Source organism: Solanum verrucosum, unplaced genomic scaffold (assembly GCF_900185275.1).
Source record: "Solanum verrucosum unplaced genomic scaffold, falcon-dt-bn FXZP01000218.1, whole genome shotgun sequence".
In the NCBI taxonomy this organism is placed as follows: Eukaryota; Viridiplantae; Streptophyta; class Magnoliopsida; order Solanales; family Solanaceae; genus Solanum; species Solanum verrucosum.
In genome coordinates this window covers 408,209-432,258 of record NW_026020464.1, presented here as the reverse complement: position 1 = coordinate 432,258, position 24,050 = coordinate 408,209, and the positions used below count along the sequence as shown (strand labels likewise).

Here is a 24,050-nt window from a genome sequence, read left to right as displayed (position 1 = left end):
ATCAGATCTACCAAACCAATAAATTCCCTTATAAAAATTTGAGATCTGAAACAAATCTTGACCGTCCATTTCCACAATCAAACCTATTTATACCACTCATTTCCGCCCTAAATTTCTTGCCACACTTCTTCTTCTTCCCTGAAAAACCCCAAAGGAAGAAGAGTAAAGCCTCTCAGATCTCATCTCAAACCCTTTCTTTTCTCTTATACTCGCCTTACCCATGGCTCTACTCGTTGAGAAGACCACCTCTGGCCGCGAGTACAAGGTGAAGGACATGTCCCAGGCAGACTTCGGCAGGCTCGAAATCGAGCTTGCCGAGGTTGAAATGCCTGGTCTCATGGCTTCCCGTACTGAATTCGGCCCTTCACAGCCCTTTAAAGGTGCAAAGATCACTGGATCTCTGCATATGACTATCCAAACTGCTGTCCTTATTGAAACCCTAACTGCTTTGGGTGCTGAAGTTAGATGGTGTTCTTGCAACATCTTCTCAACTCAGGACCATGCTGCAGCAGCCATTGCACGTGATAGTGCTGCTGTTTTTGCCTGGAAAGGTGAGACTTTGCAGGAGTACTGGTGGTGTACTGAGAGGGCACTCGATTGGGGTCCAGGTGGTGGTCCTGATCTGATTGTTGATGATGGAGGTGATGCTACTCTCTTGATTCATGAGGGAGTTAAGGCAGAGGAGGAGTTTGCTAAGAATGGGACAATCCCAGATCCTACTTCTACTGACAATGTTGAGTTTCAACTTGTGCTTACTATTATTAAGGAGAGCTTAAAGACTGATCCTTTAAGGTACACTAAGATGAAGGAGAGACTTGTTGGTGTTTCTGAGGAAACTACCACTGGTGTTAAGAGGCTTTACCAAATGCAGGCTAATGGAACTTTGCTATTCCCTGCTATCAATGTTAATGACTCTGTTACCAAGAGCAAGGTATATTATATGTGCTTTCTAACTTTTTGTTTTGATTCTTATGCTTCAGATCTATGTGAATTGGTTGTGTGCTTGTTATACATTTAGATCTGTTATGAATGATTGATAATTGCTTGGATCTGGTACAGAGGAACTATACTGTTAACTTAATGTTGATTGATTGGTACTTATTGTATAAGTGCAATGTATATTGTAAGTTGAATTTTATAAATGAATCATGAATCTTCAACTGTTTTGGTAATGTTGAGGAATAAATGCTATTGACTTTTGAAAAGCTAAAAGTTGACTTCTTTTCTAATTGGAGTGTGTGTTTACATAGTCACTGATTAGAAATTTGGTAAGATATTTATGTTATGATGCATATTTCACTAGATCTGTATTGTTAAGCACATAGAGAAGATGGTTCCTAAAATGCCTGATCTTGTTACATGAAGAAAATGATGCTTATTTAATCTCAGAAGTTCATGACTTTATTGTATTGGATCTTTGCTTAGAGGGGAAGCATGGTTAAGTGTATAGTTTTTCACTTACTCTGTTGAAGAATGACAACTTGGTTAGGTTAGATAGGTTTACTTATAGCTACATTTGGAAAAGCTATTGTGTCTTATAGCTTGGTAGCAATACTGGTTTGAGGATTCAAGTATGACGTTGTCTTTAGTTGTTGAAGATGCAGAAAGTAGTAGATCTTGATTGTTGTATTTATACCTAGGTCATGTTTGTTATTAAGCTCATTGACTGACAATTGTATTGATCCCTTTGGTTTCTAGTTTGACAACTTGTATGGATGCCGCCACTCACTGCCTGATGGTCTCATGAGGGCTACTGATGTTATGATTGCCGGAAAGGTTGTTCTTGTTGCTGGTTATGGAGATGTCGGCAAGGGATGTGCTGCTGCCATGAAACAAGCTGGTGCCCGTGTTATTGTGACTGAGATTGATCCTATCTGTGCTCTCCAGGCTACCATGGAAGGTCTCCAGGTTCTTCCTCTTGAGGATGTTGTTTCTGAGGTTGATATCTTTGTGACCACCACTGGTAACAAGGACATCATCATGGTTGACCACATGAGGAAGATGAAGAACAATGCCATTGTCTGCAACATTGGTCACTTTGACAATGAAGTCGACATGCATGGTCTTGAGACCTTCCCTGGTGTGAAGAGGATCACAATCAAGCCACAAACCGACAGATGGGTCTTCCCAGACACCAACAGTGGCATCATTCTCTTGGCCGAGGGTCGTCTCATGAACTTGGGATGTGCCACTGGACACCCCAGTTTTGTGATGTCTTGCTCTTTCACTAACCAAGTCATTGCCCAACTCGAGTTGTGGAATGAGAGGACCAGTGGTAAATACGAGAAGAAGGTGTACGTCTTGCCAAAGCACCTAGACGAGAAGGTTGCTGCCCTACATCTTGGAAAGCTCGGAGCTAAGCTTACCAAACTCACCAAGGATCAAGCTGACTACATCAGCGTACCAGTTGAGGGTCCTTACAAGCCTGCTCACTACAGGTACTGAGGGAAGAGACACTCATGGTGGAACAACGATATCGCGGCACGATTGTTTTGTTTTTAATACTTTGATTCTGTTTAGGTAGTGTGTTTTTATTATTGTTGGGGGAAGTTGGCAAGTTTTGCTGGAAAGTTGACCTAAATGTGTTTGAATAATATTCGAATTATGGTCTTGGGGTTGTGTCATATGATATTGTACTAAGATTCATTTGCTTTTTTTTCTCTATAAATTTTGCTTCAAGGAAACAAAGCATCATCTTTGCTTTATTTACTGATGTTATTGCAAATCTTCTACCTCCCTTTTCTTATTGCTTCTTGTATTATGTCTAATTATACAATGAAAAGTATGACATCTGTTTATCCATCCATATGAGAGAGTTCACTTCTAAGAGGGATGACACATTATTCATATGGTTGACTTGACTCCAAGAAGATTCGTTTAGTCGACCTCAACTTGTTTGCGAGTGTCCATAGCTTCGACTTGTTTGAAAGTTTGTATGAACTTACCATTTGGATTATTAAGTTGTCTTTTTTTTTTTCTCTGCTCCTGCTCGTCAAGTAGGCGCTTTATGCTCTGCTCTTCCAGTTAAAGTCAAGCTCTGGATTTTTGCTCTAGTCAAAGTTCTATCTAGTTTTCTGCTGGGAAAGTAAGAGAGGAGTATAGTTGCGAACCTGGAAGCCTGCTGAAAAGGGCTTCTCTTTCTAGTTCGAGAAGTTTTAAATAAAGCAAAAAGCTTTTGTATGAACTTACCATTTGGATTATTAAGTTGTCTTTTTTTTTTTCTCACAAACATGAAAACTATAAATACTTTTCCAATTTTTATATGATCTCCTACCAAACATGCAAATGGCAATCGCATGTGTGACACGTTCAGTATGTTAATAGATATTTGTGATTACACGTTATTATAAATTAGTGAATTTGGCCGCGCTTCGCGCGATTATAATTTGTTTTACTTATTTTATAAAATAGTCGTTTTCTAATATTTCAATCTATAAATTAATATTTAAGAGATTGATTTTTATATTAAAAAAATTCTTTGAGAAAAGATGGTCTAAACACATAAGTTTATCAACTCTTTAATTTTAAGAACGTTGATTTTAAGAAGGATTTGTGGTTGCGTACCGATCCTTGTATCTGCCAAACATGAGAGTAAAGTTCATGTCAAAGACAATTTGCAATACTTAAAATTTCAAAAACTAAAATAAAAGGTCAAATCAAAACATAATTTCATAAGTAAAAAAAAATAAAATACATCAGCAAAATAATAGTGAAAACCTACGGAAAAAAGTGTCAAAATCATATTATATTAAAGATTTTTATATAATCAAATTATAATGAAAAATCAAACAAAATTTTCACATAAAAACATGATTTATAATCTTATACATGTATTTCATTTTTCAACTATGACATTACGACATCATTCTTGCAAAATTTAACATTAATGTTCAAGATTCACTAACAATTATCTTAAAGGATATGTGCAAGACAATATTTCATAAAGTATAATTTAAAATATAATTTAACATATATTTTATTAAAATATAATTTATTTTTTTAATTAGTTTGAAAAAATTAATTTGAGGCAAAATAAAATTGATATTGTCAACAACTATGTAGACTTAATATTTTAACATATCATTTAGCAAGAGATATTCTTTTTTTGATAAAAATAACAAATAATACTAATAAAGAAAAATATATATGTGATGAAACTTTGACCTTGTTCATCCTTAACAAAATTGTGTTGTCATTATCATTAAAGAACTATGAAGATTTTTTCCTTTGAAATTATTTTGATAAAGTTTCGTTTTAAAATCATCAAAGAACTTTCTTTTTTTTCTATCGGTATTTTTTTAATTTTTCAATGAAGCATCATCAATAATTTATCCAAAAAAATTCTTATACGTCTCTAGTACTAAAATAAAATTAAAAAATTATTAATTTTAATGAGCCTTTATTTCTGTATGATATGATTCATATATAATCGAGGATATGAAGACAACCACTTAATAGAGGAAATATGATGTTAATTTTAATTTTCTTCATGTTTCACTCGCAATGTCTACGTCCTAAGTATAATCGGATAAATATATTTTTATCGTCGACAACTTCTTTAAATAAATATTTTTTTTGCCAATTCACTCAATTTCATATTTTTAATTATAAATATTATAAATATAAATTTTTAGTATTTATAAATTTAGATAATCTACCCTTTACTTCTTCTTTTTTTGTACTTTTTGGATTTTCTCATTTTTATTATTAAGAAATTAGAAAATGTAAAATAAATAAACAAAAAAATAAGTAAGGAAAAAGAAGGAAATGTAAAAAATGAAAAAGAGAAAAAGACACCAATTAAAAAGTTTTGACAGTTAAGCAAAAAAGAAATTAAAAGTAGTTTTTATTTTTTTACTTTTTTGGCCCTCTAATTTTTCTCTTTCTCATTTCTTTTGTCCTCCATTGACAGGTAAGCAGACAAAATGTATGTAACTCCTTTTATTTTTCTCTTTTTTATTTTCTTATCTTTTGTCGTTCTCCTCCTAACTTGTCATTAAGATAAACTCTTCATCTTCTTCTTCTACTAATTTTGCTTATCATAAGTTGAGAATACATTTATAAAATATAATACCTTATATGTGATTACATTCACAAATTTACGTAGTTTACATTCTATATATCTCATATAATTAAATACATAAAGTTATGCAGTTTACATTCGAACATCTTCATTTCACTTTTCTAAAGTGTCTGTCACGCCCCAAACTCAAAGGGCGCAACTGACTCCTAAAGCCAAAACTCAGGCCCGAGCCGACCCTGCTGAACCATTTGCAATTAGCGCATGGCAGTCACATGCAATTAAGAAAACAAACAAGTATATCTCGGCTTAAAACTAAGCCCTCGGCCGGCAAGGCCCTTGTCAACAGATCTACAAAAGAACCAGCTACTCCCAATAGTTCATGTAAAGAAATATCCAATTAGCACAGAAGTCCTGATTGGGCCGTCGAGGCCACCATGATATCTATACCAAAACTAAAAAAAAACAGGTAAATATCAGTACAATACATCAAACAGCTCACAAGCTTCAGCAAACCAACAACATAGGCCAGCATGGCCATAACGTAGCTATAAACCCCACACACTAGTCTGCAAGCCTCTAAGAGTAGTAAAAAATTGGTGGGACAGGGCCCCAACCTACCCATGAGAATATATACGACAAAATGTAACAAACCTCCCAACTCTGGCAGCTCCGGAGGAAAGGGGCTGACCAATCGGATAAAAGTCAAGTCTGCTGATATGGAGGTCTACTCGGTCATCTTTCAGGACCTTTTTCGCTAAATTCACGTGGCCTAAAGACTTTAACTCATAACTCCCTCGATACTACAACAAGGTAGGACCATAATCAACACATAAAATAAAAGATACCATGACAATACAATAAAAGATATGTATTTCCGTCGCAAATTGCTATTTGCTGCTTATAAAAGCTAGAGTCGATGAAAGAAGGGTCTTACCTCGATCTTAGGTTCGTAATTCACCTCAAAACCTTCAAATATATTCAAACCCCTGCTGTCCCAACTCTAAAATGTGATATGCTACGCAATCGATAAAACAAATTATACCACGATGATGAGCCCAACGCGTAGAACAACTTTCGTCAAGGACTTATGTCGAGAAAATCTATATTTCACTTGATCCTAAAAATGGGTTTCTATGTTTTCTCTGTATATTTAGCTTAAAAATGAAGAAAAAACTCGAAGAAGAAGATATATACACTTTTCACCGACCTAGGGCCCCACCTCACGCGCTTGCTTGCGCAGTCCCACGAAAATGCGAATATCTCTCTATTCTGAAGTCGTATGAATGAACGGTTTGATGCGTTGGAAACTAGACTCGTAGACCTTCGATTCAATAGTTTGTGGGCCCCATAACTCTTTATAGATTGGGAGAAAACCTCCAAGACATTTGACCCAAATTTCAGAGAAATCTTTAAGAAGGAAATTACGATAACTTCCGCCAACTTTTATTTTGCCACTTACCTAACTTGAGATGCAACACTTGAACACTTAAAATAAGACATACCACATCATTCTTAATTTATTACTCACCCTCCTTGTCTTTCCACGAATATACGAGTTAATTTAGACGTTTTGAAAAGTCGGGGTGTTACATTCCTCCCCCCTTAGAAACATTCGTCCTCGAATGAAAAATCTGAGGCACACTATTCAGTCCTTAGGACTTGCCAGAATTTAGGCAGTTTATCCTTTGTAAATGTCACTATCCAGGAACCTGAAATGCAAAATTTCTAACATAGGCGTCTCACATGACAACATAAATAGCTAAGCGTTATAGCTACACCACAACAATGCGAGCAGACATACAACGACAATCACAATAATAATAAGCAATAGTATATATATATATATATATAGGTATCTTACCTTACTGCCCTAATATAAACTGATATAACATCACCCTGGGGTATGAAACAAGTGAGGATATTTGGACCTCATGCCATCCTCAGCCTCCCAGGTCACTTCTTCTCTATTTTTATTCCTCCATAATACTTTAACCGAAGCCACCTCTTTGGTCCTCAATTTACGGACCTGCCGATCTAATATAGCAACTGGAGTCTCCTCGTAGGACAACTCCTCTGTGATCTGAACATCCTCAATTGGGACAACCCGAGAAGGGTCTCCTACACACTTCCGTAACATTGATACATGGAAAACTGGATGAACAGATTTTAGCCCTGAAGGCAATTCTAACTCATAAGCCACACGTCCTACCCTCCGAAGGATCTGGTATGGCCCAATGAATCTTGGACTAAGCTTTCCCTTTTTGCCAAATCGCATAACACCCTTCATAGGTGAGACTTTTAAGAATACCCAATCATCGACACAAAACTCTAAGTCCCTTCGTCGTACATCTGAGTATGACTTTTGTCGGCTTTGAGCTGTTAGCAACCTCTCCCGAATGAGCTTAACTTTCTCCACTGTCTGCTGGACTAAATCGGGTCCAATCAACTCTGACTCACCTACCTCAAACCATCCAATGGGGGATCTACATTTTCTCCCATACAAAGCCTCATAAGGTGCCATCCCGATGCTAGAATGATAACTATTATTGTATGCAAATTCAATAAGAGGCAAGTGGTCATCCCAACTTCCCTTGAAGTCTAGCACGCACGCCCGTAACATATCTTTGAGTGTCAAAATTGTTCGTTCAGCCTGGCCATCTGTCTGAGGGTGAAAGGCGGTACTAAGATTAACTTGTGTCCCTAATCCTTTCTGGAAAGACTTCCAGAAATTGGCGGTAAATTGTGCTCCTCTATCAGAGATAATAGATACTGGGACACCGTGTAGCCTAACAATCTCTCTAATATAGAGCCCTGCATAGTTTTCGGCCGAAAAAGTAGCCTTGACTGGTAAGAAATGGGCTGATTTTGTTAGTCTATCAACAATTACCCAAATAGAGTCAAACTTGCGATGAGATCGAGGTAATCCTGTAATAAAATCCATATTAATTGCTTCCCACTTCCACAAAGGAATGACTATCTCCTGAACTAGCCCAGCGGGCTTTTGGTGCTCAACCTTCACCTGTTGGCAGTTAGGACACTGCGCCACAAACTCAGCAACGTCCTTCTTCATCCCCTGCCACCAATAGATCTCCTTAATATCATGGTACATCTTCGTCGAACCAGGGTGAATAGAATAACGAGAATGATGTGCCTCTTCCATAATTCGATGTCGAAGCCCTGCAACATTCGGAACACACAATCGACCGCTATATCTGAGGACTCCATCTTCTGCTATATCAAATGCTAAAGACTGTTGATCCTGAGCTTTAGCTCTAAGCTGCTCTAAGCTAGGATCATCTTGTTGTCGTGATTTTACTTCTACAACTAGAGATGATACGGCCGTATCCTGAATTGTGACCCCACTATCGTCTTCCTCTAATAATCTGACTCCCAAACTAGCCAACTGATGAAGCTCTCGCACTAGCTCCCGCTTCTCAACACCTAAATGGGATAAACTACCCATAGATCTTCGACTGAGGGCATCGGCTACTACATTTGCCTTTCCTGGATGATATAAAATATCCACGTCGTAGTCTTTCAGTAACTCAAGCCATCGACGTTGTCGCAGATTTAACTCCTTCTGTCTAAATATATATTGAAGGCTTTTATGATCTGTGAAGATGTCAACATGAACACCATATAAATAGTGTCTCCAGATTTTTAATGCATGCACAACTGCAGCTAACTCTAAATCATGGGTCGGATAGTTCTTCTCATGTTTCCTCAACTGTCTTGAAGCATATGCGATAACCTTACCATGTTGCATTAGAACACATCCCAACCCAACCCCAGAAGCATCACAGTACACCGCATAGCCTTTTGAACCCTCTGGCAATGCTAGAACTGGTGCTGATGTCAACCTGTCCTTTAGCTCCTGGAAACTATGCTCGCAAGCCTCAGTACACTGGAACTTAGCTGCTTTTTGAGTCAGCTTCGTTAATGGTGCTGAAAGTGAAGAAAACCCCTCTACAAATCTTCTGTAGTACCCAGCTAACCCCAAGAAACTACGAACCTCAGTTGGAGTCATAGGTCTGGGCCAAGTTTTTACGGCCTCAATTTTTGTGTATCAACCGCAATACCTGCATCTGATACAATATGGCCTAAGAAAGCGACAGAGTTCAACCAGAACTCACACTTAGAAAACTTTGCATAAAGTTCTTGATCTCGAAGAACCTGAAGGACTGCTCGCAGATGATTTGCATGCTCAGCTTTTGAACGTGAATACACCAAAATATCATCAATAAATACAATCACAAACAAGTCTAAATACGGCCTGAATATACTATTCATCAGGTCCATGAACACTGCTGAGGCATTAGTTAATCCAAAAGACATCACCAAGAACTCAAAGTGTCCATATCTAGTTCTAAAAGCTGTCTTTGGAATGTCTTTCTCCCGAACTCGTATCTGGTGGTAACCTGATCTTAAATCAATCTTCGAGAAGCACTCAGCACCTTGTAACTGATCAAACAAGTCATCAATCCTCGGAAGGGGATACTTATTCTTTATAGTCGCCTTATTCAGCTGTCGATAATCGATACACATTCTTAGTGAGCCATCTTTCTTCCTCACGAATAACACTGGTGCACCCCATGGTGAAGCACTAGGTCTGATAAAGCCTTTATCCAGCAAGTCTTTCAGTTGACCCTTCAACTCTTTTAGTTCAGCAGGAGCCATTCTATAAGGAGGGATAGATATGGGTTGTGTACCTGGTAGCATATCGATAGCAAAATCAATTTCTCGTTCTGGAGGGATACCAGGAAGTTCGTCTGGAAATACATCTAGAAACTCATTAACTACCGGAATAGACGAAAGCGTCGGTGGTTCTGCATCTATATTATGAACACGAACAAGATGATAAATACAACCCTTAGTAATCATCCTCCTCGCCTTAAGATAGGAAATAAACCTACCTTTTGGCGTTGCTGTAACGCCTTTCCATTCCCGAACTGCCTCTCCTGGAAAATGGAATCTAACAATCTTTGTTCGACACTCAACATTAGCATAACAAGACGCTAACCAGTCCATACCCATAATGACGTCGAAATCGACCATCTCTAATTCTACAAGATCTACAGAGGTCTGACGATCTATAATTTCTACCGTGCAACCTCGATAGACTCTCTTGGCAACAATAGACTCACCAACTGGGGTAGATACAATAAAGGGTCGATCTAATGACTCTGCTACTATACATAACTTCCCCGCAATAAATGGAGTCACATAAGACAGAGTAGATCCAGGATCTATCAAAGCATAAACACAATGGAAGCAAACAATCAATGTACCTGTCATAACATCAGGTGATGACTCTGAGTCCTGTCGACCGGCTAGTGAATATGTACGATTCTGGCCACTACTAGAACTAGATGCTCCCTCTCTGCCTCTGCCTCTACCTCTACCTGCTGAAGTCTGGGGTCCACGCCCTGTAGACTGTGCTGATGAAGAGGAACCTACTATTGACCTGGTCGACTGACCTATACCACCCTGACCTATGGTCGGGCAGTTTCTCCACACATGCCCCTCCTGTCCACAAGAATAACAACTTGTGGAACCCTGTTTACACCTCCCAAAATGCAGCCTACCACAAGTTGCGCAACGCGGCAGTTCTGTCCTAGCTTGGCCTGAGCTTCTCTGCTGATGAGAGTCTGATGCTCGTGAGCCCTCACCTAGGCTTGACTGTCCTTGACTATAAAATCTACTACCCTGGAACTGCTGTGGTGGAGGTCTAGGTGGCCTAATAAAATATCGGGGTCTAGGGACCACTCTGAAAATCTCCCTGCGAACCAGCGGGCCTTGCCCTCTTCTGTCTCTCTCTCTCGACCCTCTCACTCGTATACTGTCGATGTCGGCGATCCTCTATGCCCTGTGCGAAGGCCTGAATCCGCGATATATCCATTTTATCATTTAGCGCAGCGGTAGAACAAGCCTCAATATAGTCTGAGTCAAGCCCTCCCACAAATCTACGCACCCTATCATGCATCGTATCAACAAATGCTGGTGCATATCTAGCCAATGAATCAAATCTCAGCCCGTACTCTCGGACACTCATGCCACCCTGTCGGAGGTTCAGAAACTGGTCCACCCGGCCATCCCTAATCTCACGAGGCAAATAGTGATCTATGAAGGCTTCTGTAAAGCTATCCCAAGTTGGTAGAGATGTATCTTTTTCCCTAGATCTCTCCCAACTTTCATACCACAATACTGCAACATCACGCAATCGAAATGCTGCTAACTCAACTGACTCAGTCGCTGAGGCATGCATGACTCTGAAGATCCTATGAAGCTGATCAACAAAGTGTTGAGGGTCTTCTCTGCGATCTGTTCCTGTAAACTGTGGAGGATTCAAGGCAAGAAATTCACGAACTCTCGAACTTCCGGGCCCTTCAGAAGGTCCGGCAATATCTGGCGCAACTGGTTGGCACTGTGCAGCTACTAACTGTGCTAACATATATACTGCACTCTTGAAATCCTGATCAGATGGAATATGAGGAACTAGAGGTGGTACTGCTGGTGGAGCCGGAAGTCCTGTAGCCCTCGGAGGCTCCTGAAGCTGTGGAGAAGCTATAGGGGGCTGAGAAGATGTCTCCCCCCGGGTCTCACAATGGGCCACCTCCATTTGTGGTACTTTGTCGGTACCCTCATTTGCAGTTGTATCTAGCCTCTGGCTAGTTGTGGTCTGTCTAGTGTCAGTCATCTCTATCTGCATACAAGTATCAATTATAAGCTAGAAACCTCAACCCTTAAGACACCGCTCTATAGCACGAGGTGAGCAAAAGAAGGATAGTCATTCTAACATGCCCGGCAGCTTCTTGCTTATCGAATGTGGTGCACAACACATTTATAAACAAGACTCTACTAGACATGGCTTGCAGACTCCCTAGGATACGACGTTGCTCTGATACCAAGTTTGTCACGCCCCAAACTCAAAGGGCGCAACTGACTCCTAAAGCCAAAACTCAGGCCCGAGCCGACCCTGCTGAACCATTTGCTATTAGCGCATGGCAGTCACATGCAATTAAGAAAACAAACAAGTATATCTCGGCTTAAAACTAAGCTCTCGGCCGGCAAGGCCCTTGTCAACAGATCTACAAAAGAACCAGCTACTCCCAATAGTTCATGTAAAGAAATATCCAATTAGCACAGAAGTCCTGATTGGGCCGTCGAGGCCACCATGATATCTATACCAAAACTAAAAAAAAACAGGTAAATATCAGTACAATACATCAAACAGCTCACAAGCTTCAGCAAACCAACAACATAGGCCAGCATGACCATAACGTAGCTATAAACCCCACACACTAGTCTGCAAGCCTCTAAGAGTAGTAAAAAATTGGTGGGACAGGGCCCCAACCTACCCATGAGAATATATACAACAAAATGTAACAAACCTCCCAACTCTGGCAGCTCCGGAGGAAAGGGGCTGACCAATCGGATAAAAGTCAAGTCTGCTGATATGGAGGTCTACTCGGTCATCTTTCAGGACCCTTTTCGCTAAATTCACGTGGCCTAAAGACTTTAACTCATAACTCCCTCGATACTACAACAAGGTAGGACCATAATCAACACATAAAATAAAAGATACCATGACAATACAATAAAAGATATGTATTTCCGTCGCAAATTGCTATTTGCTGCTTATAAAAGCTAGAGTCGATGAAAGAAGGGTCTTACCTCGATCTTAGGTTCGTAATTCACCTCAAAACCTTCAAATATATTCAAACCCCTGCTGTCCCAACTCTAAAATGTGATATGCTACGCAATCGATAAAACAAATTATACCACGATGATGAGCCCAACGCGTAGAACAACTTTCGTCAAGGACTTATGTCGAGAAAATCTATATTTCACTTGATCCTAAAAATGGGTTTCTATGTTTTCTCTGTATATTTAGCTTAAAAATGAAGAAAAAACTCGAAGAAGAAGATATATACACTTTTCACCGACCTAGGGCCCCACCTCACGCGCTTGCTTGCGCAGTCCCACGAAAATGCGAATATCTCTCTATTCTGAAGTCGTATGAATGAACGGTTTGATGCGTTGGAAACTAGACTCGTAGACCTTCGATTCAATAGTTTGTGGGCCCCATAACTCTTTATAGATTGGGAGAAAACCTCCAAGACATTTGACCCAAATTTCAGAGAAATCTTTAAGAAGGAAATTACGATAACTTCCGCCAACTTTTATTTTGCCACTTACCTAACTTGAGATGCAACACTTGAACACTTAAAATACGACATACCACATCATTCTTAATTTATTACTCACCCTCCTTGTCTTTCCACGAATATACGAGTTAATTTAGACGTTTTGAAAAGTCGGGGTGTTACAGTGTCATCCACTTTTTCGAAATAATAAAGAGAAGAGAAATTTTAAACAAAAAAGATAAGATAATACAAATTAAACGTTTTGACATACTATGCAAGAAAAAATATTTTTTAAAAAATTTGACTTTATAATAATTCTGGATATAAATTGAAACATATTTTCTCATATAATTAAATATACGGATTTATGCAATTTATATTTGGAGTATCTCTCTCACCTTTTTGTGTAGTCGCTTTTTTGTTTTGTTTTTATAGGATCCCAATTTTGAATCATAAATTGTTGCTTATAGAACCTGAAAAGCAATAAAATATATGTTAGCGTATGTTTGTGAAATCAATACAAATAATAACATAAAAGTATGAACAAACGAAGCATAAAAAAGATATGAGAACTGAGAAGGAAATTGCAGTAGGAAAAAGTACACATGTTTAATAAGAAAAATGAAGCTTGAAAAAGGGAGAAGATGAAAGTCATGCAAAAGTAAAGTAAAAATAAGCTTTCAGCAAATGAGGTAGTTTTTATGGATTTAGAATAATATTAAATGTGTAAATAAATGGTAAGAAATTTAATTTGAATATGACTTTTAATATGGCAACGTTTGTGGAAGACATTTTTAAACTTTTAATATGGCAACGTTTGTAGAAGACGTTTTTAAACAGCAGTAATAAAAACGACACTTTCATTAATCTGTTATATTTAATATATTTTTGTAATTTATAATTTTTTAAAATTAAAAAATGGAAAGAAAATCCAAAAATTTGAGAAAATGAATAAATCCATTTTCTGATCAATGAGGCATGCCATATTAGCGGGCTCATGATCCTCCTTTATATAAATACTATAGATTTGTAAATACACTTTATTAATAAAAAATTACTGGTTCAAAAAATCATGGAGTAATAAGTACTCGTAATTAATTTTTTTTACTTAATAGATTAACTTTTAGGGATGGGAACAACCTTCGGGATTACCACACTTCTAATTAAGGCTAACCACCTCAGTGGATCTTAACAGAGTTCAGAACCAAAATAAGCCACAAAAACATAAAAGTGACCAAAATAAGCCACTACTTTTGTAAGTAACTAAAATAGGCTTAGTGGAAGAAAAAATTCCACTTTATCTGATATTCTAAACGTTTTCCGTTAGTCTCATAACGTGTATGTTTTAATATATAACGGAACTATTTCTTACACTTTATAAAGTGTAAGTTTTTCTTACACTTTGTAAAGTGGAACTTTTTCTTCCACTTTATAAAGTGGAAGAAAATATTCCACTTTATAAAGTGGAAGAAAATCTTTTTTATATATCTTTTTTGAGGGTGTATACTATTATTATTCTAATTATATATAGTTATTATTTTTGTGTATGTATCTTTTTTGAGGGTGTATAATATTATTATTTTAATTATATATAGTTATTATTTTTGTGTATGTATCTTTTTTTGGGGTGAATAGTATTATTATTTTAATTATATATAGTTATTATTTTTGTGTATGTATCTTTTTTTGAGGGTGAATAGTATTATTATTTTAATTATATATAGTTATTATTTTGTGTATGTATTTTTTTTTTTAAAAAAAGTGAATGAAAAAATTTGAAAATATAAACACTTGGGGATGATCAAAAATACAAATAAAAAGTTGCATAGAAATTGATACAAGAATAAATTAACACAATTAAACATCTTTCTTTAGCTACTACCACCATATGAGGCGTTTCGAGCTTGTGAAGGACAGTTACGCCTATCATGGCCTATTTGTTTGCACGTTGAACATTTGCGAGTAAGTGTACTTGCGGGAACATCCATTTCATTATGTATACGGGTGATTTTATTTACGCCCACTTTTCGTAAATATTTTTTATTTGCTATCATAAGAAAAGGACTATCAGGCCAATATTTTTCACCGCCGAGTGGATTGAATTGTCCAGAGTAGGCTTTTTTGTAGCTACGCACGCTAAATTCTGGTGCCATATGCTCCCATGCTTGATACCCAATTTGGTCAAATCCCTTTATTGCATGAGAACACGGAATGTGGTATGATTGCCATTTACCACATTGACATTTTCCTTGTGATGCATTTACAATGTGCTTATTACCACCACTGCCATGATGCATATGTGTCTGCACCTCAAATATGTTTTCCCTTTGTTGGTGATAGTTGATAAGTGTGTGACGCTGTGACTTTTTTCGATTATCCTCAAAAATCTTGAATGGTTTAGGCATCCATTGTTGCTTTTGTTGCACTAGCTGATTGACAAATTTTGATCTTGTAACAAATCGGTTCACAATCTGATTGTAAGTGAGTCTTACCATTGCAGTAACTGGCAGACCCCTGGCTGACTTAAGAAGACCATTGAATGACTCGGAACTGTTTGTTGTCAACATGCCCCATCTCCTACCTCCATCCATGTGCAATGTCCATTTGTCAAGATCGTTCTTCATTAACCACACATATGCTTCCGGGTTAATCTCCTTGATCATCTCCATTTTTTCCAAAAACTTTTTCTCCTGACAGTGATTTGCAGCTGCCCATAAAAGGTTGTTTAAAATGACATTTTTGAATTTTTTTTGAAAATTGGCCTTCAAATGTCTTAAACAAAAACGATGGAACCCAAATGGGGCCTGCCAATTGGGAGAATTATACACGGATGAGAGTATTCCGTGATGCCTATCTGAAATCAATGCCACACCTCTACGACCCTTGACAACGTGCAAGTGCAAATGATCCAAAAATAAACTCCATGTCTCCATGCTCTCATTCGCAACTATTGCAAATGCCAAAGGTAATATTGAGCCGTTACCATCCGTTGCAATCGCAATCAACAACTTGATATCATATTTTCCATAGACATGTGTTCCGTCGATCGATATAACAGGACGACAAAACACAAACCCATCAATGCATGGTTTAAAAGTCCAGAACACATAGTTGAATACATCTTCAATGACATCGACACGCCGCTCTGTTTTCCATTCAACTATTGTTCCGGGATTGAAGTGTTTCAAAGCTTCCATGAACCTCGGCAACTCGGAAAAAGAACCCTCCCAAGTACCATAGACTTTTTCAAAAGCACGCTTGCGACCAAGATATGCTTTTCTTCTGCTTATCGAAATGCCATATGCTTTAAGAACCGTTGTTTGACAATCTTTGATGGGAAACCTAAAAAGTAAAAATAATATTAATTATCAAATAAAAAATGAATATTTTCTTATTAAAGAAAAATCATCTAAGGATAAAATAGTACCTTGGCGTTTTTTCTATATCAACACGAAGGACGTTAGCAATCATCTCAACATCCAAGTTGAAATGTCCATCGCGGCACGTACCCATATCACATGTATGTTCTTTAATGTATCTTCCAACTTTCCACATGTTAGTATGTTTATCATTAAAAGAAGTTAGCCTAAATCGACATCCTTGTTCTACACGCCTGCAAACAAGTCGCCATGATTTCTTTGTCGATTTAATAACAAAGTACTCCCTCGCTATCTTTAAATGTAGAAGCTTAACTGCTCTTTGCAACTGCTTCTTTGAATTGAACAACATGCCTTTTTCAATATAAATAGCACCATTCATGAAATCTTCCGGTTCACCCCATGTACGTTGTGATGTATATTCATCATGTGTATCGCCAAAGATATCTGGACCATCTTGGAGATGATCCAGATAAGGAATTTCATGACTACAAAAAGGACTCATGGACATTGGTCTTGGCGACCGATTGGGCATTAAAAAATCATCATCACTAGATGATACCTCAAATGGAACATTATCTCCTGATTCCTCGGCATTAGGCAAATCATCACTATCACTAGCTGAAGGTGAGCCGTAATTTGGAAGGTCACGATCATCGATATTCACAGGATCAATGGGCTCATCTTATGTGATATTTTCCCTATATATGTAAAAAAGTATAAATATTTGTCTCATGCAATTAACTTACTTAAATAAAAAATCAAGTGTTGGACATACCGACAATCATCTGTATCAAAAGTAGGCGAGACATGAAAATTTGAGGATGTCCCGACATTTTCCGTCATTTGAAAGTGTGAGGACTGACCAAAATAATTATCTAGTCCATAACTTGAAGCAATATTCCTATCTTGCTGAGGTAAACCGCTACAAAATATATAATAATAATAATAATAAGAATAATAAATCATATAAATTAATAAATAATTGCCAAAATCAACAAATAATAATCGAAATATAATTATTGAGCATTACCGGTCACTTTCATTGATAGTTTCGTTCAAATCAACATCATATCGACCGGTAAGAATATTTTGATAATGAGTCATGTTAGAAAAATCAGTAGATTGAGTTATCGGAAATCCATCAACGCTATTACGATTTTCTAATCGGGGATGGACATCGACCAATAAAGGAGAACGTTGTTGACTAGTCTTAGGCTCCTTCCTAACATAGATTTCAAGTATTGTTAACTTGATTTGATCTATGAAGTCATTTGGAACCCTCAAAAAGTCGGTCAACGATTCGTCATTATAGATAATCCACTCTCCAAAATTTACTTGTCCTTGTGATAAAAATGAAGTAGGGTATTTTCCGACTATAATCAAATTATAATCAGTACTATTTATACCCATTCTTTTATAAATTGATGAAAGAAATTTATGATAGCAGACATTAATTGAATATTTAGCATTGTGTTTGGGAGGACAATTATAATAAACGGTATTTCCGTTATGTATAATTTCGCCATCCCAATAAATCGAAACTCTAACTTTTGGTTTAGAAGACATTTTTTTTTTTGAGATTGAAATGAACAAATATAGAAGACTTTATGTTGTAGGTGCTATCAACTATGTTTGAACATCCTCCTTAAATAGAGATTGAAGGATTTTTCAGGATAAAAAATTTAAAATACATAGTGGAATAATTTTTTCCCTTTTTATGATATGTCAAATCAATATAATTGATTGTATGACACAAACACTGCAAAAAAGATAAAGAGATAACATGAAAAATATTCCTCTTTGTAAAGTGGAATTTTTTCTTCCACTTTATAAAGTGTAAGAAAAAGTTCCACTTTACAAAGTGTAAGAAAAAGCTCCACTTTACAAAGTGTAAGAAAAACTTACACTTTATAAAGTGTAAGAAAAACTTACACTTTATAAAGTGTAAGAAATAGTTCCATTTTATATAGTGTAGGAAATAGTTCCGTTATATATTAAAATATATCCGTTATGGCACTAACGGAAAACGTTTAGAATATTAGATAAAGTGGAAATTTTTCTTCCACTAAGCCTATTTTAGTTACTTCCTAAAGTAGTGGCTTATTTTGGTCACTTTTATGTTTTTGTGGCTTATTTAGGTTCCCCCTCCATCTTAACACCCCCCCTCCCCCCCCCCCCCAAATAAATTAAAAGAAAAGAAAAAAGATTTTTAATATTTTCTTTTCTAATTATACAAACAATTAACTACGTTGAGCATAAACCTCTTGTTATATAATTCAAAATGATGGACATTTTTTTTTTGTAATTAGGAACTTAAAGAGTCAATTTTTACATTTTAATAAAATTAAAGCACACTTGAAATTTGAATTTTTTTTTCTTTTTTGGAGAATTTGAAATTTCAAATCATAATTTGAAGTTCTTATTCACGTTTTATAAATAATTATTGATTTAAATTCAAATTTTAAATTTGACCCCCATTTAACCAAAGCTCTATTCAATCATCAATCACTTGTATGTACACTTCTTGTAACTATTTTGTGCAATCTAAAAGGACCTCAAATTTGAGATATTTTGGGTGAAAAAGTTGAATGCTTGTTGGAAAAGAAATAGTTTTTTAAAGGAAGACCAAAACAAAATTTGCTAGTAAAAAAATAAAGTAATTATAAACTCATTTTCCTAAATGATCTTTCACCAACCACCACCACCAAATTTTCTTTGTTGCTTTTTTTTTTCCAGCTTCACTTCACCTAATGCTATCCAAATAGATAAGATAGTCTAATTAACCATGGTTTAGTAAAAGAAATATCACGCATCTATTAACCATACTTTTGAGTTCGAGTTGTAATATACATGTAAAATAATTGATAGAAACGAAAACACTTTCGTTTTAAATGAATAGTTTGTAATGCATAACCGAACTAATTGACATTTAAACAACAATAATATATTCAGTGAAATTCCACAAGTAAGGTTTCAGAGAATAGAATATACGCAGATCTTACCATTATCATGTGGAGGTAGAGAGATTGTTTTCGAAAGACCCTCAACTCTAATGCAGCTATTCAAATATAAAGAAAAAAATATACTACGTCACAAAAAATAGTGTCAAGTCTACCAAAAAGGAGCAATTAATAATAATGATAAAAAAGTGTAGCAATTGAAACACCATAAACAATAAATTTACTACGATAGATTATTGGAAACGATGATATAGTAGAGTTTAGAACTCAACTTTTTCTTGTGTAAGGAAAAAATTGTACAATAATATTGAGTCACTTTAGTTTATACTTTGTTAGGAAAAAAATTGTAGTGGGCCACCTTTAATTTAAGACAACATGGTCCTTTTGCCGCACCGCAATTTGGAAATTAATGTGTACCATGCTTATTGTAGCTAATTCAATTTTTTTGGGTCGATGTCTGTTAAATATTTTGTCGTTTTTACTTTCAATTCAATCGACCATCTCATGGTGAAAAAAAAAGTTACTCGATAAATTACACATTTGAAAACAAGAACAATAGCATGCCACAAGTAAACATGCCTAGGTTTCTACATATAACAGGAAAGTTCTCACGAGAATAGTTCATATTCATCTATCTCTAAAACGTATAAGGTGGAAGCTCAACGTACAATTTTAAAATCGAACCTTTCCAACCAGAAGTTTGAGAAGTTTTTGAGACTCATTTTAGTTGTGCTCAAACATTGTTCATTATTTTCTTGAGGACAATTTTTCTTAATTATGCCTATACTGATTGCCACAAATAGTTACATTTTTTTTTTTTTTTTTTAAGGTAATGTTTGTTTTCCTAAAATATGTTACATTTGAGAGAAAATAGAAATTAATCATTTTATTTATCCATACAAAACAATGTTACAATTTGGTTCATGAACTATCATCAGTATCTTTTATCCCAAATATATCTTTCAATTAATGTACACATTTTACACAAAAACAACAATAAAAACCTTCAGGCTTCATGGATATTCAATTGCTAAATGTAAGACAAATATAAACAAATCGTATACTTTAGAATGAATAGGTTAAAAAGACCTGAACTATTATACTTACGAGAATTACATATCTAAATCTCGTATGTTTCCGTAATATCCTGAACAATAACTTGTTGTATATTAAAATCCCCATCGTCACATAACTACATGTGCATCAAGTACACACCCATTTTACCTAAAAACAATGCCAACTAAATGATGAGGGGGGTTTTAATATAGAGAGAATTATTGTTCAAGGGTTAGTATATAGAAATCTCTCCGGTCTCCGTCCTTAATCAAAAGCTTAGAATTCGAAATCTGAAAGTGAAAAATGCAAGGGGTTAATAATTCGAGAAAAAAATATATAACTACATCATCTATTTTTTTATTCGAGGTTCGATATTCATATTGAAGTCTTGACTAATTCAGATTCAAATCATGTGGAATCTCATTTAAAAAGAAGTGCTCTCTACTAATGATTATTCTTTCATACTCAAAACTTGAACCGAAGACATATGGTTAAAGGATAAATAACTTCATTTACTGCACCACATTCTTTATCCCATATATATATAACGAGATGACTAACTCATCATCTATTTTTTTCATTTGGTGTCCGATATTCATATTGAACTCTTGACTAATTCAAATTCACACCATGTAAATTCTCATTAAAAAAGTAGCGCTCTCTAGTCTCTACCAATGATTCTTTCATACTCAAAATTCGAATCAAAGACATTTTCCCATATACATATATATAATCGATATGACTAATGTTATAAAATATTTCGATCTGAAATACTAACTTTCTCTATCGATCCCATCTTCGCTACCAACCAACCAACCAACCCCTAAAAATAAATTTAAAACATCACCCTAATGAAAAATTAAACTAAGCATTTCCAATTTTGAAAAGAAAATACATCATCCAATCAAAATTTTAAATATTTTTTATTTATCAAATTTGTAGGTCTACCAAACCTCAATTTAATCCAATCAATTTTTCAGATCTGAAACAAATCTTGACCGTCCATTTCCATCAAAGAAGCCTATTTATACCACTCACCTCCGTCCCTTATTCCTTGCAACACTCTTCTTCTTCCCTTAAAACCCAAAGGAAGAAAAGAAATCGCCTCTTTCTCTCAATTTCGTCTCAAATTCACCCATTTTCTCTCAGTTTTTCTCTTATACTCGCCTTACCCATGGCTCTACTTGTTGAGAAGACCACCTCTGGCCGCGAGTACAAGGTGAAGGACATGTCCCAGGCTGACTTCGGCAGGCTCGAAATCGAGCTTGCCGAAGTTGAAATGCCTGGTCTCATGGCTTCCCGTACTGAATTCGGCCCTTCACAGCCCTTCAAAGGTGCAAAGATCACTGGATCTCTGCATATGACTATCCAAACTGCTGTCCTTATTGAAACCCTAACTGCTTTGGGTGCTGAAGTTAGATGGTGTTCTTGCAACATCTTCTCAACTCAGGATCATGCTGCAGCAGCCATTGCACGTGACAGTGCTGCTGTTTTTGCCTGGAAAGGCGAGACTTTGCAGGAGTACTGGTGGTGTACTGAGAGAGCACTTGATTGGGGTCCAGGTGGTGGTCCTGATCTGATTGTTGATGATGGAGGTGATGCTACTCTCTTGATTCATGAGGGTGTTAAGGCTGAAGAGGAGTTTGCTAAGAATGGAACCATCCCAGATCCTACTTCTACTGATAACGTTGAGTTTCAACTTGTGCTTACTATTATTAAGGAGAGCTTAAAGACTGATCCTTTAAGGTACACTAAGATGAAGGAGAGACTTGTTGGTGTTTCTGAGGAAACTACCACTGGTGTTAAGAGGCTTTACCAAATGCAGGCTAATGGAACTTTGCTTTTCCCTGCTATTAATGTTAATGACTCTGTTACCAAGAGCAAGGTATGTGTGTTTTGCTTACTGTGATTTTGTTACTTGTGTTTCAGATCTGTGTAGATTTGTTGTGTGAATTACTGTTTGAAATACAGATCTTATATGAAAGTTTGGATCTAATACAGAGGGAATCATACTTGAACTTAATGTTGGGTTGATCTGTATTAGTATTAAGTATAGTATCAGTGATTAGTAAATAAGAAATGAAAGTTTTGATTTTGCTTCATTACTCATGTTGTTGGTTTGCTTGGTGGAACAGATTATTTGCCTTAGTGGACTTTAGTAGCTTGAAGTTCACCAATTGGAAGATTGTAACTTGAATTAGAGAGATATTTATGTACTAATAGGAACATATTTCATTTGATCTATCTTGTTAAGCTGATAGTAGATGGTTACTTAAATGTCTGATCTTTGGTACAATTTTCCACTTACTAATATGCTGATGAATTGCAGCTGTGATTAGGGTAGATATTTCTACTTATATGTCCTGTATATGGCTAATGGAAGTCTGATTCATTTTGCAAAAAGACTTGGTAGCAAGTAAAGATCTTTACCTTAATTGTTGGAGATGCTTGTTGTAGTAGTTCTTGTTTAAATAAGATAATGTTGGCGTATGGACTGATAGTTGTATTGATCTTTTTGGTGTGCCAGTTTGACAACTTGTATGGATGCCGCCACTCACTTCCCGATGGTCTCATGAGGGCTACTGATGTTATGATTGCTGGAAAGGTTGCCCTTGTTGCCGGTTATGGAGATGTCGGCAAGGGATGTGCTGCTGCCATGAAACAAGCTGGTGCCCGTGTTATTGTGACTGAGATTGATCCTATCTGTGCTCTCCAGGCTACCATGGAAGGTCTCCAGGTTCTTCCTCTTGAGGATGTTGTTTCTGAGGTTGATATCTTTGTGACCACAACCGGTAACAAGGACATCATCATGGTTGACCACATGAGGAAGATGAAGAACAATGCCATTGTCTGCAACATTGGTCACTTTGACAATGAAATTGACATGCATGGTCTTGAGACCTTCCCTGGTGTGAAGAGGATCACAATCAAGCCTCAAACCGACAGATGGGTTTTCCCAGACACCAACAGTGGCATCATTCTCTTGGCCGAGGGTCGTCTCATGAACTTGGGATGTGCCACTGGACACCCCAGTTTTGTGATGTCCTGCTCTTTCACTAACCAAGTCATTGCCCAACTCGAGTTGTGGAATGAGAGGAGCAGTGGCAATTACGAGAAGAAGGTGTATGTTTTGCCAAAGCACCTCGACGAGAAGGTTGCTGCCCTTCATCTTGGAAAGCTTGGAGCCAAGCTTACCAAGCTTACCAAGGATCAAGCCGACTACATTAGCGTACCAGTTGAGGGTCCTTACAAGCCTGCTCACTACAGGTACTGAGGGAAGACAATTTGACAGAGGAACAATATTGTCGCGGCATGATTATTTTGCGTTGAATACTTTGAGTTTGTTTAGGATAATAGTGTTTTGATTATTGTTGGGGATATATTTGGGAGGAAGTTGGCATGTTTTGCAGAAAAAAATGGTCTCATTTGAAAGAAGACCAAAATGTTTTAATAATATTTGAGTTATGGTTGGTGGTGTGCTAAG

The 24,050-nt window shown here is 36.7% G+C and overlaps 1 protein-coding gene across 3 annotated transcripts; it reads left to right on the top strand.

Moving 5' to 3' along the window:
- The first annotated feature begins 57 nt into the window (after positions 1 to 57).
- On the top strand, positions 58 to 24,049 carry LOC125808833 (adenosylhomocysteinase). 3 transcript variants are annotated; one of them, XM_049488496.1, is made up of 3 exons: positions 58 to 265; positions 21,786 to 22,451; positions 23,094 to 24,049. In XM_049488496.1, exons 1-3 carry the CDS (start codon positions 221 to 223, stop codon positions 23,838 to 23,840), a joined length of 1,458 nt encoding a protein of 485 aa, XP_049344453.1. In that variant the 5' UTR covers positions 58 to 220; the 3' UTR covers positions 23,841 to 24,049. The 3 variants fall into 3 exon arrangements, with proteins under 3 accessions (XP_049344453.1, XP_049344454.1, XP_049344455.1); XM_049488497.1 differs by having other exon boundaries at positions 109 to 641; positions 22,162 to 22,451; XM_049488498.1 differs by lacking the exon at positions 21,786 to 22,451 and adding an exon at positions 1,699 to 2,325 and having other exon boundaries at positions 109 to 931; positions 23,721 to 24,049.
- The last annotated feature ends 1 nt before the right edge of the window (position 24,050 follows it).

What these genes read in the sequence shown, in the direction of transcription:
- LOC125808833 (XM_049488496.1), top strand. Translation starts at nt 221, where the DNA reads ATGGCTCTACTCGTTGAGAAGACCACCTCTGGCCGCGAGTACAAG. An exon ending in CCTCTGGCCGCGAGTACAAG is followed by an intron (nt 266 to 21,785) that starts GTGAAGGACATG and finishes CGCGAGTACAAG; the next exon opens with GTGAAGGACATGTCCCAGGC. An exon ending in ACTCTGTTACCAAGAGCAAG is followed by an intron (nt 22,452 to 23,093) that starts GTATGTGTGTTT and finishes TTGGTGTGCCAG; the next exon opens with TTTGACAACTTGTATGGATG.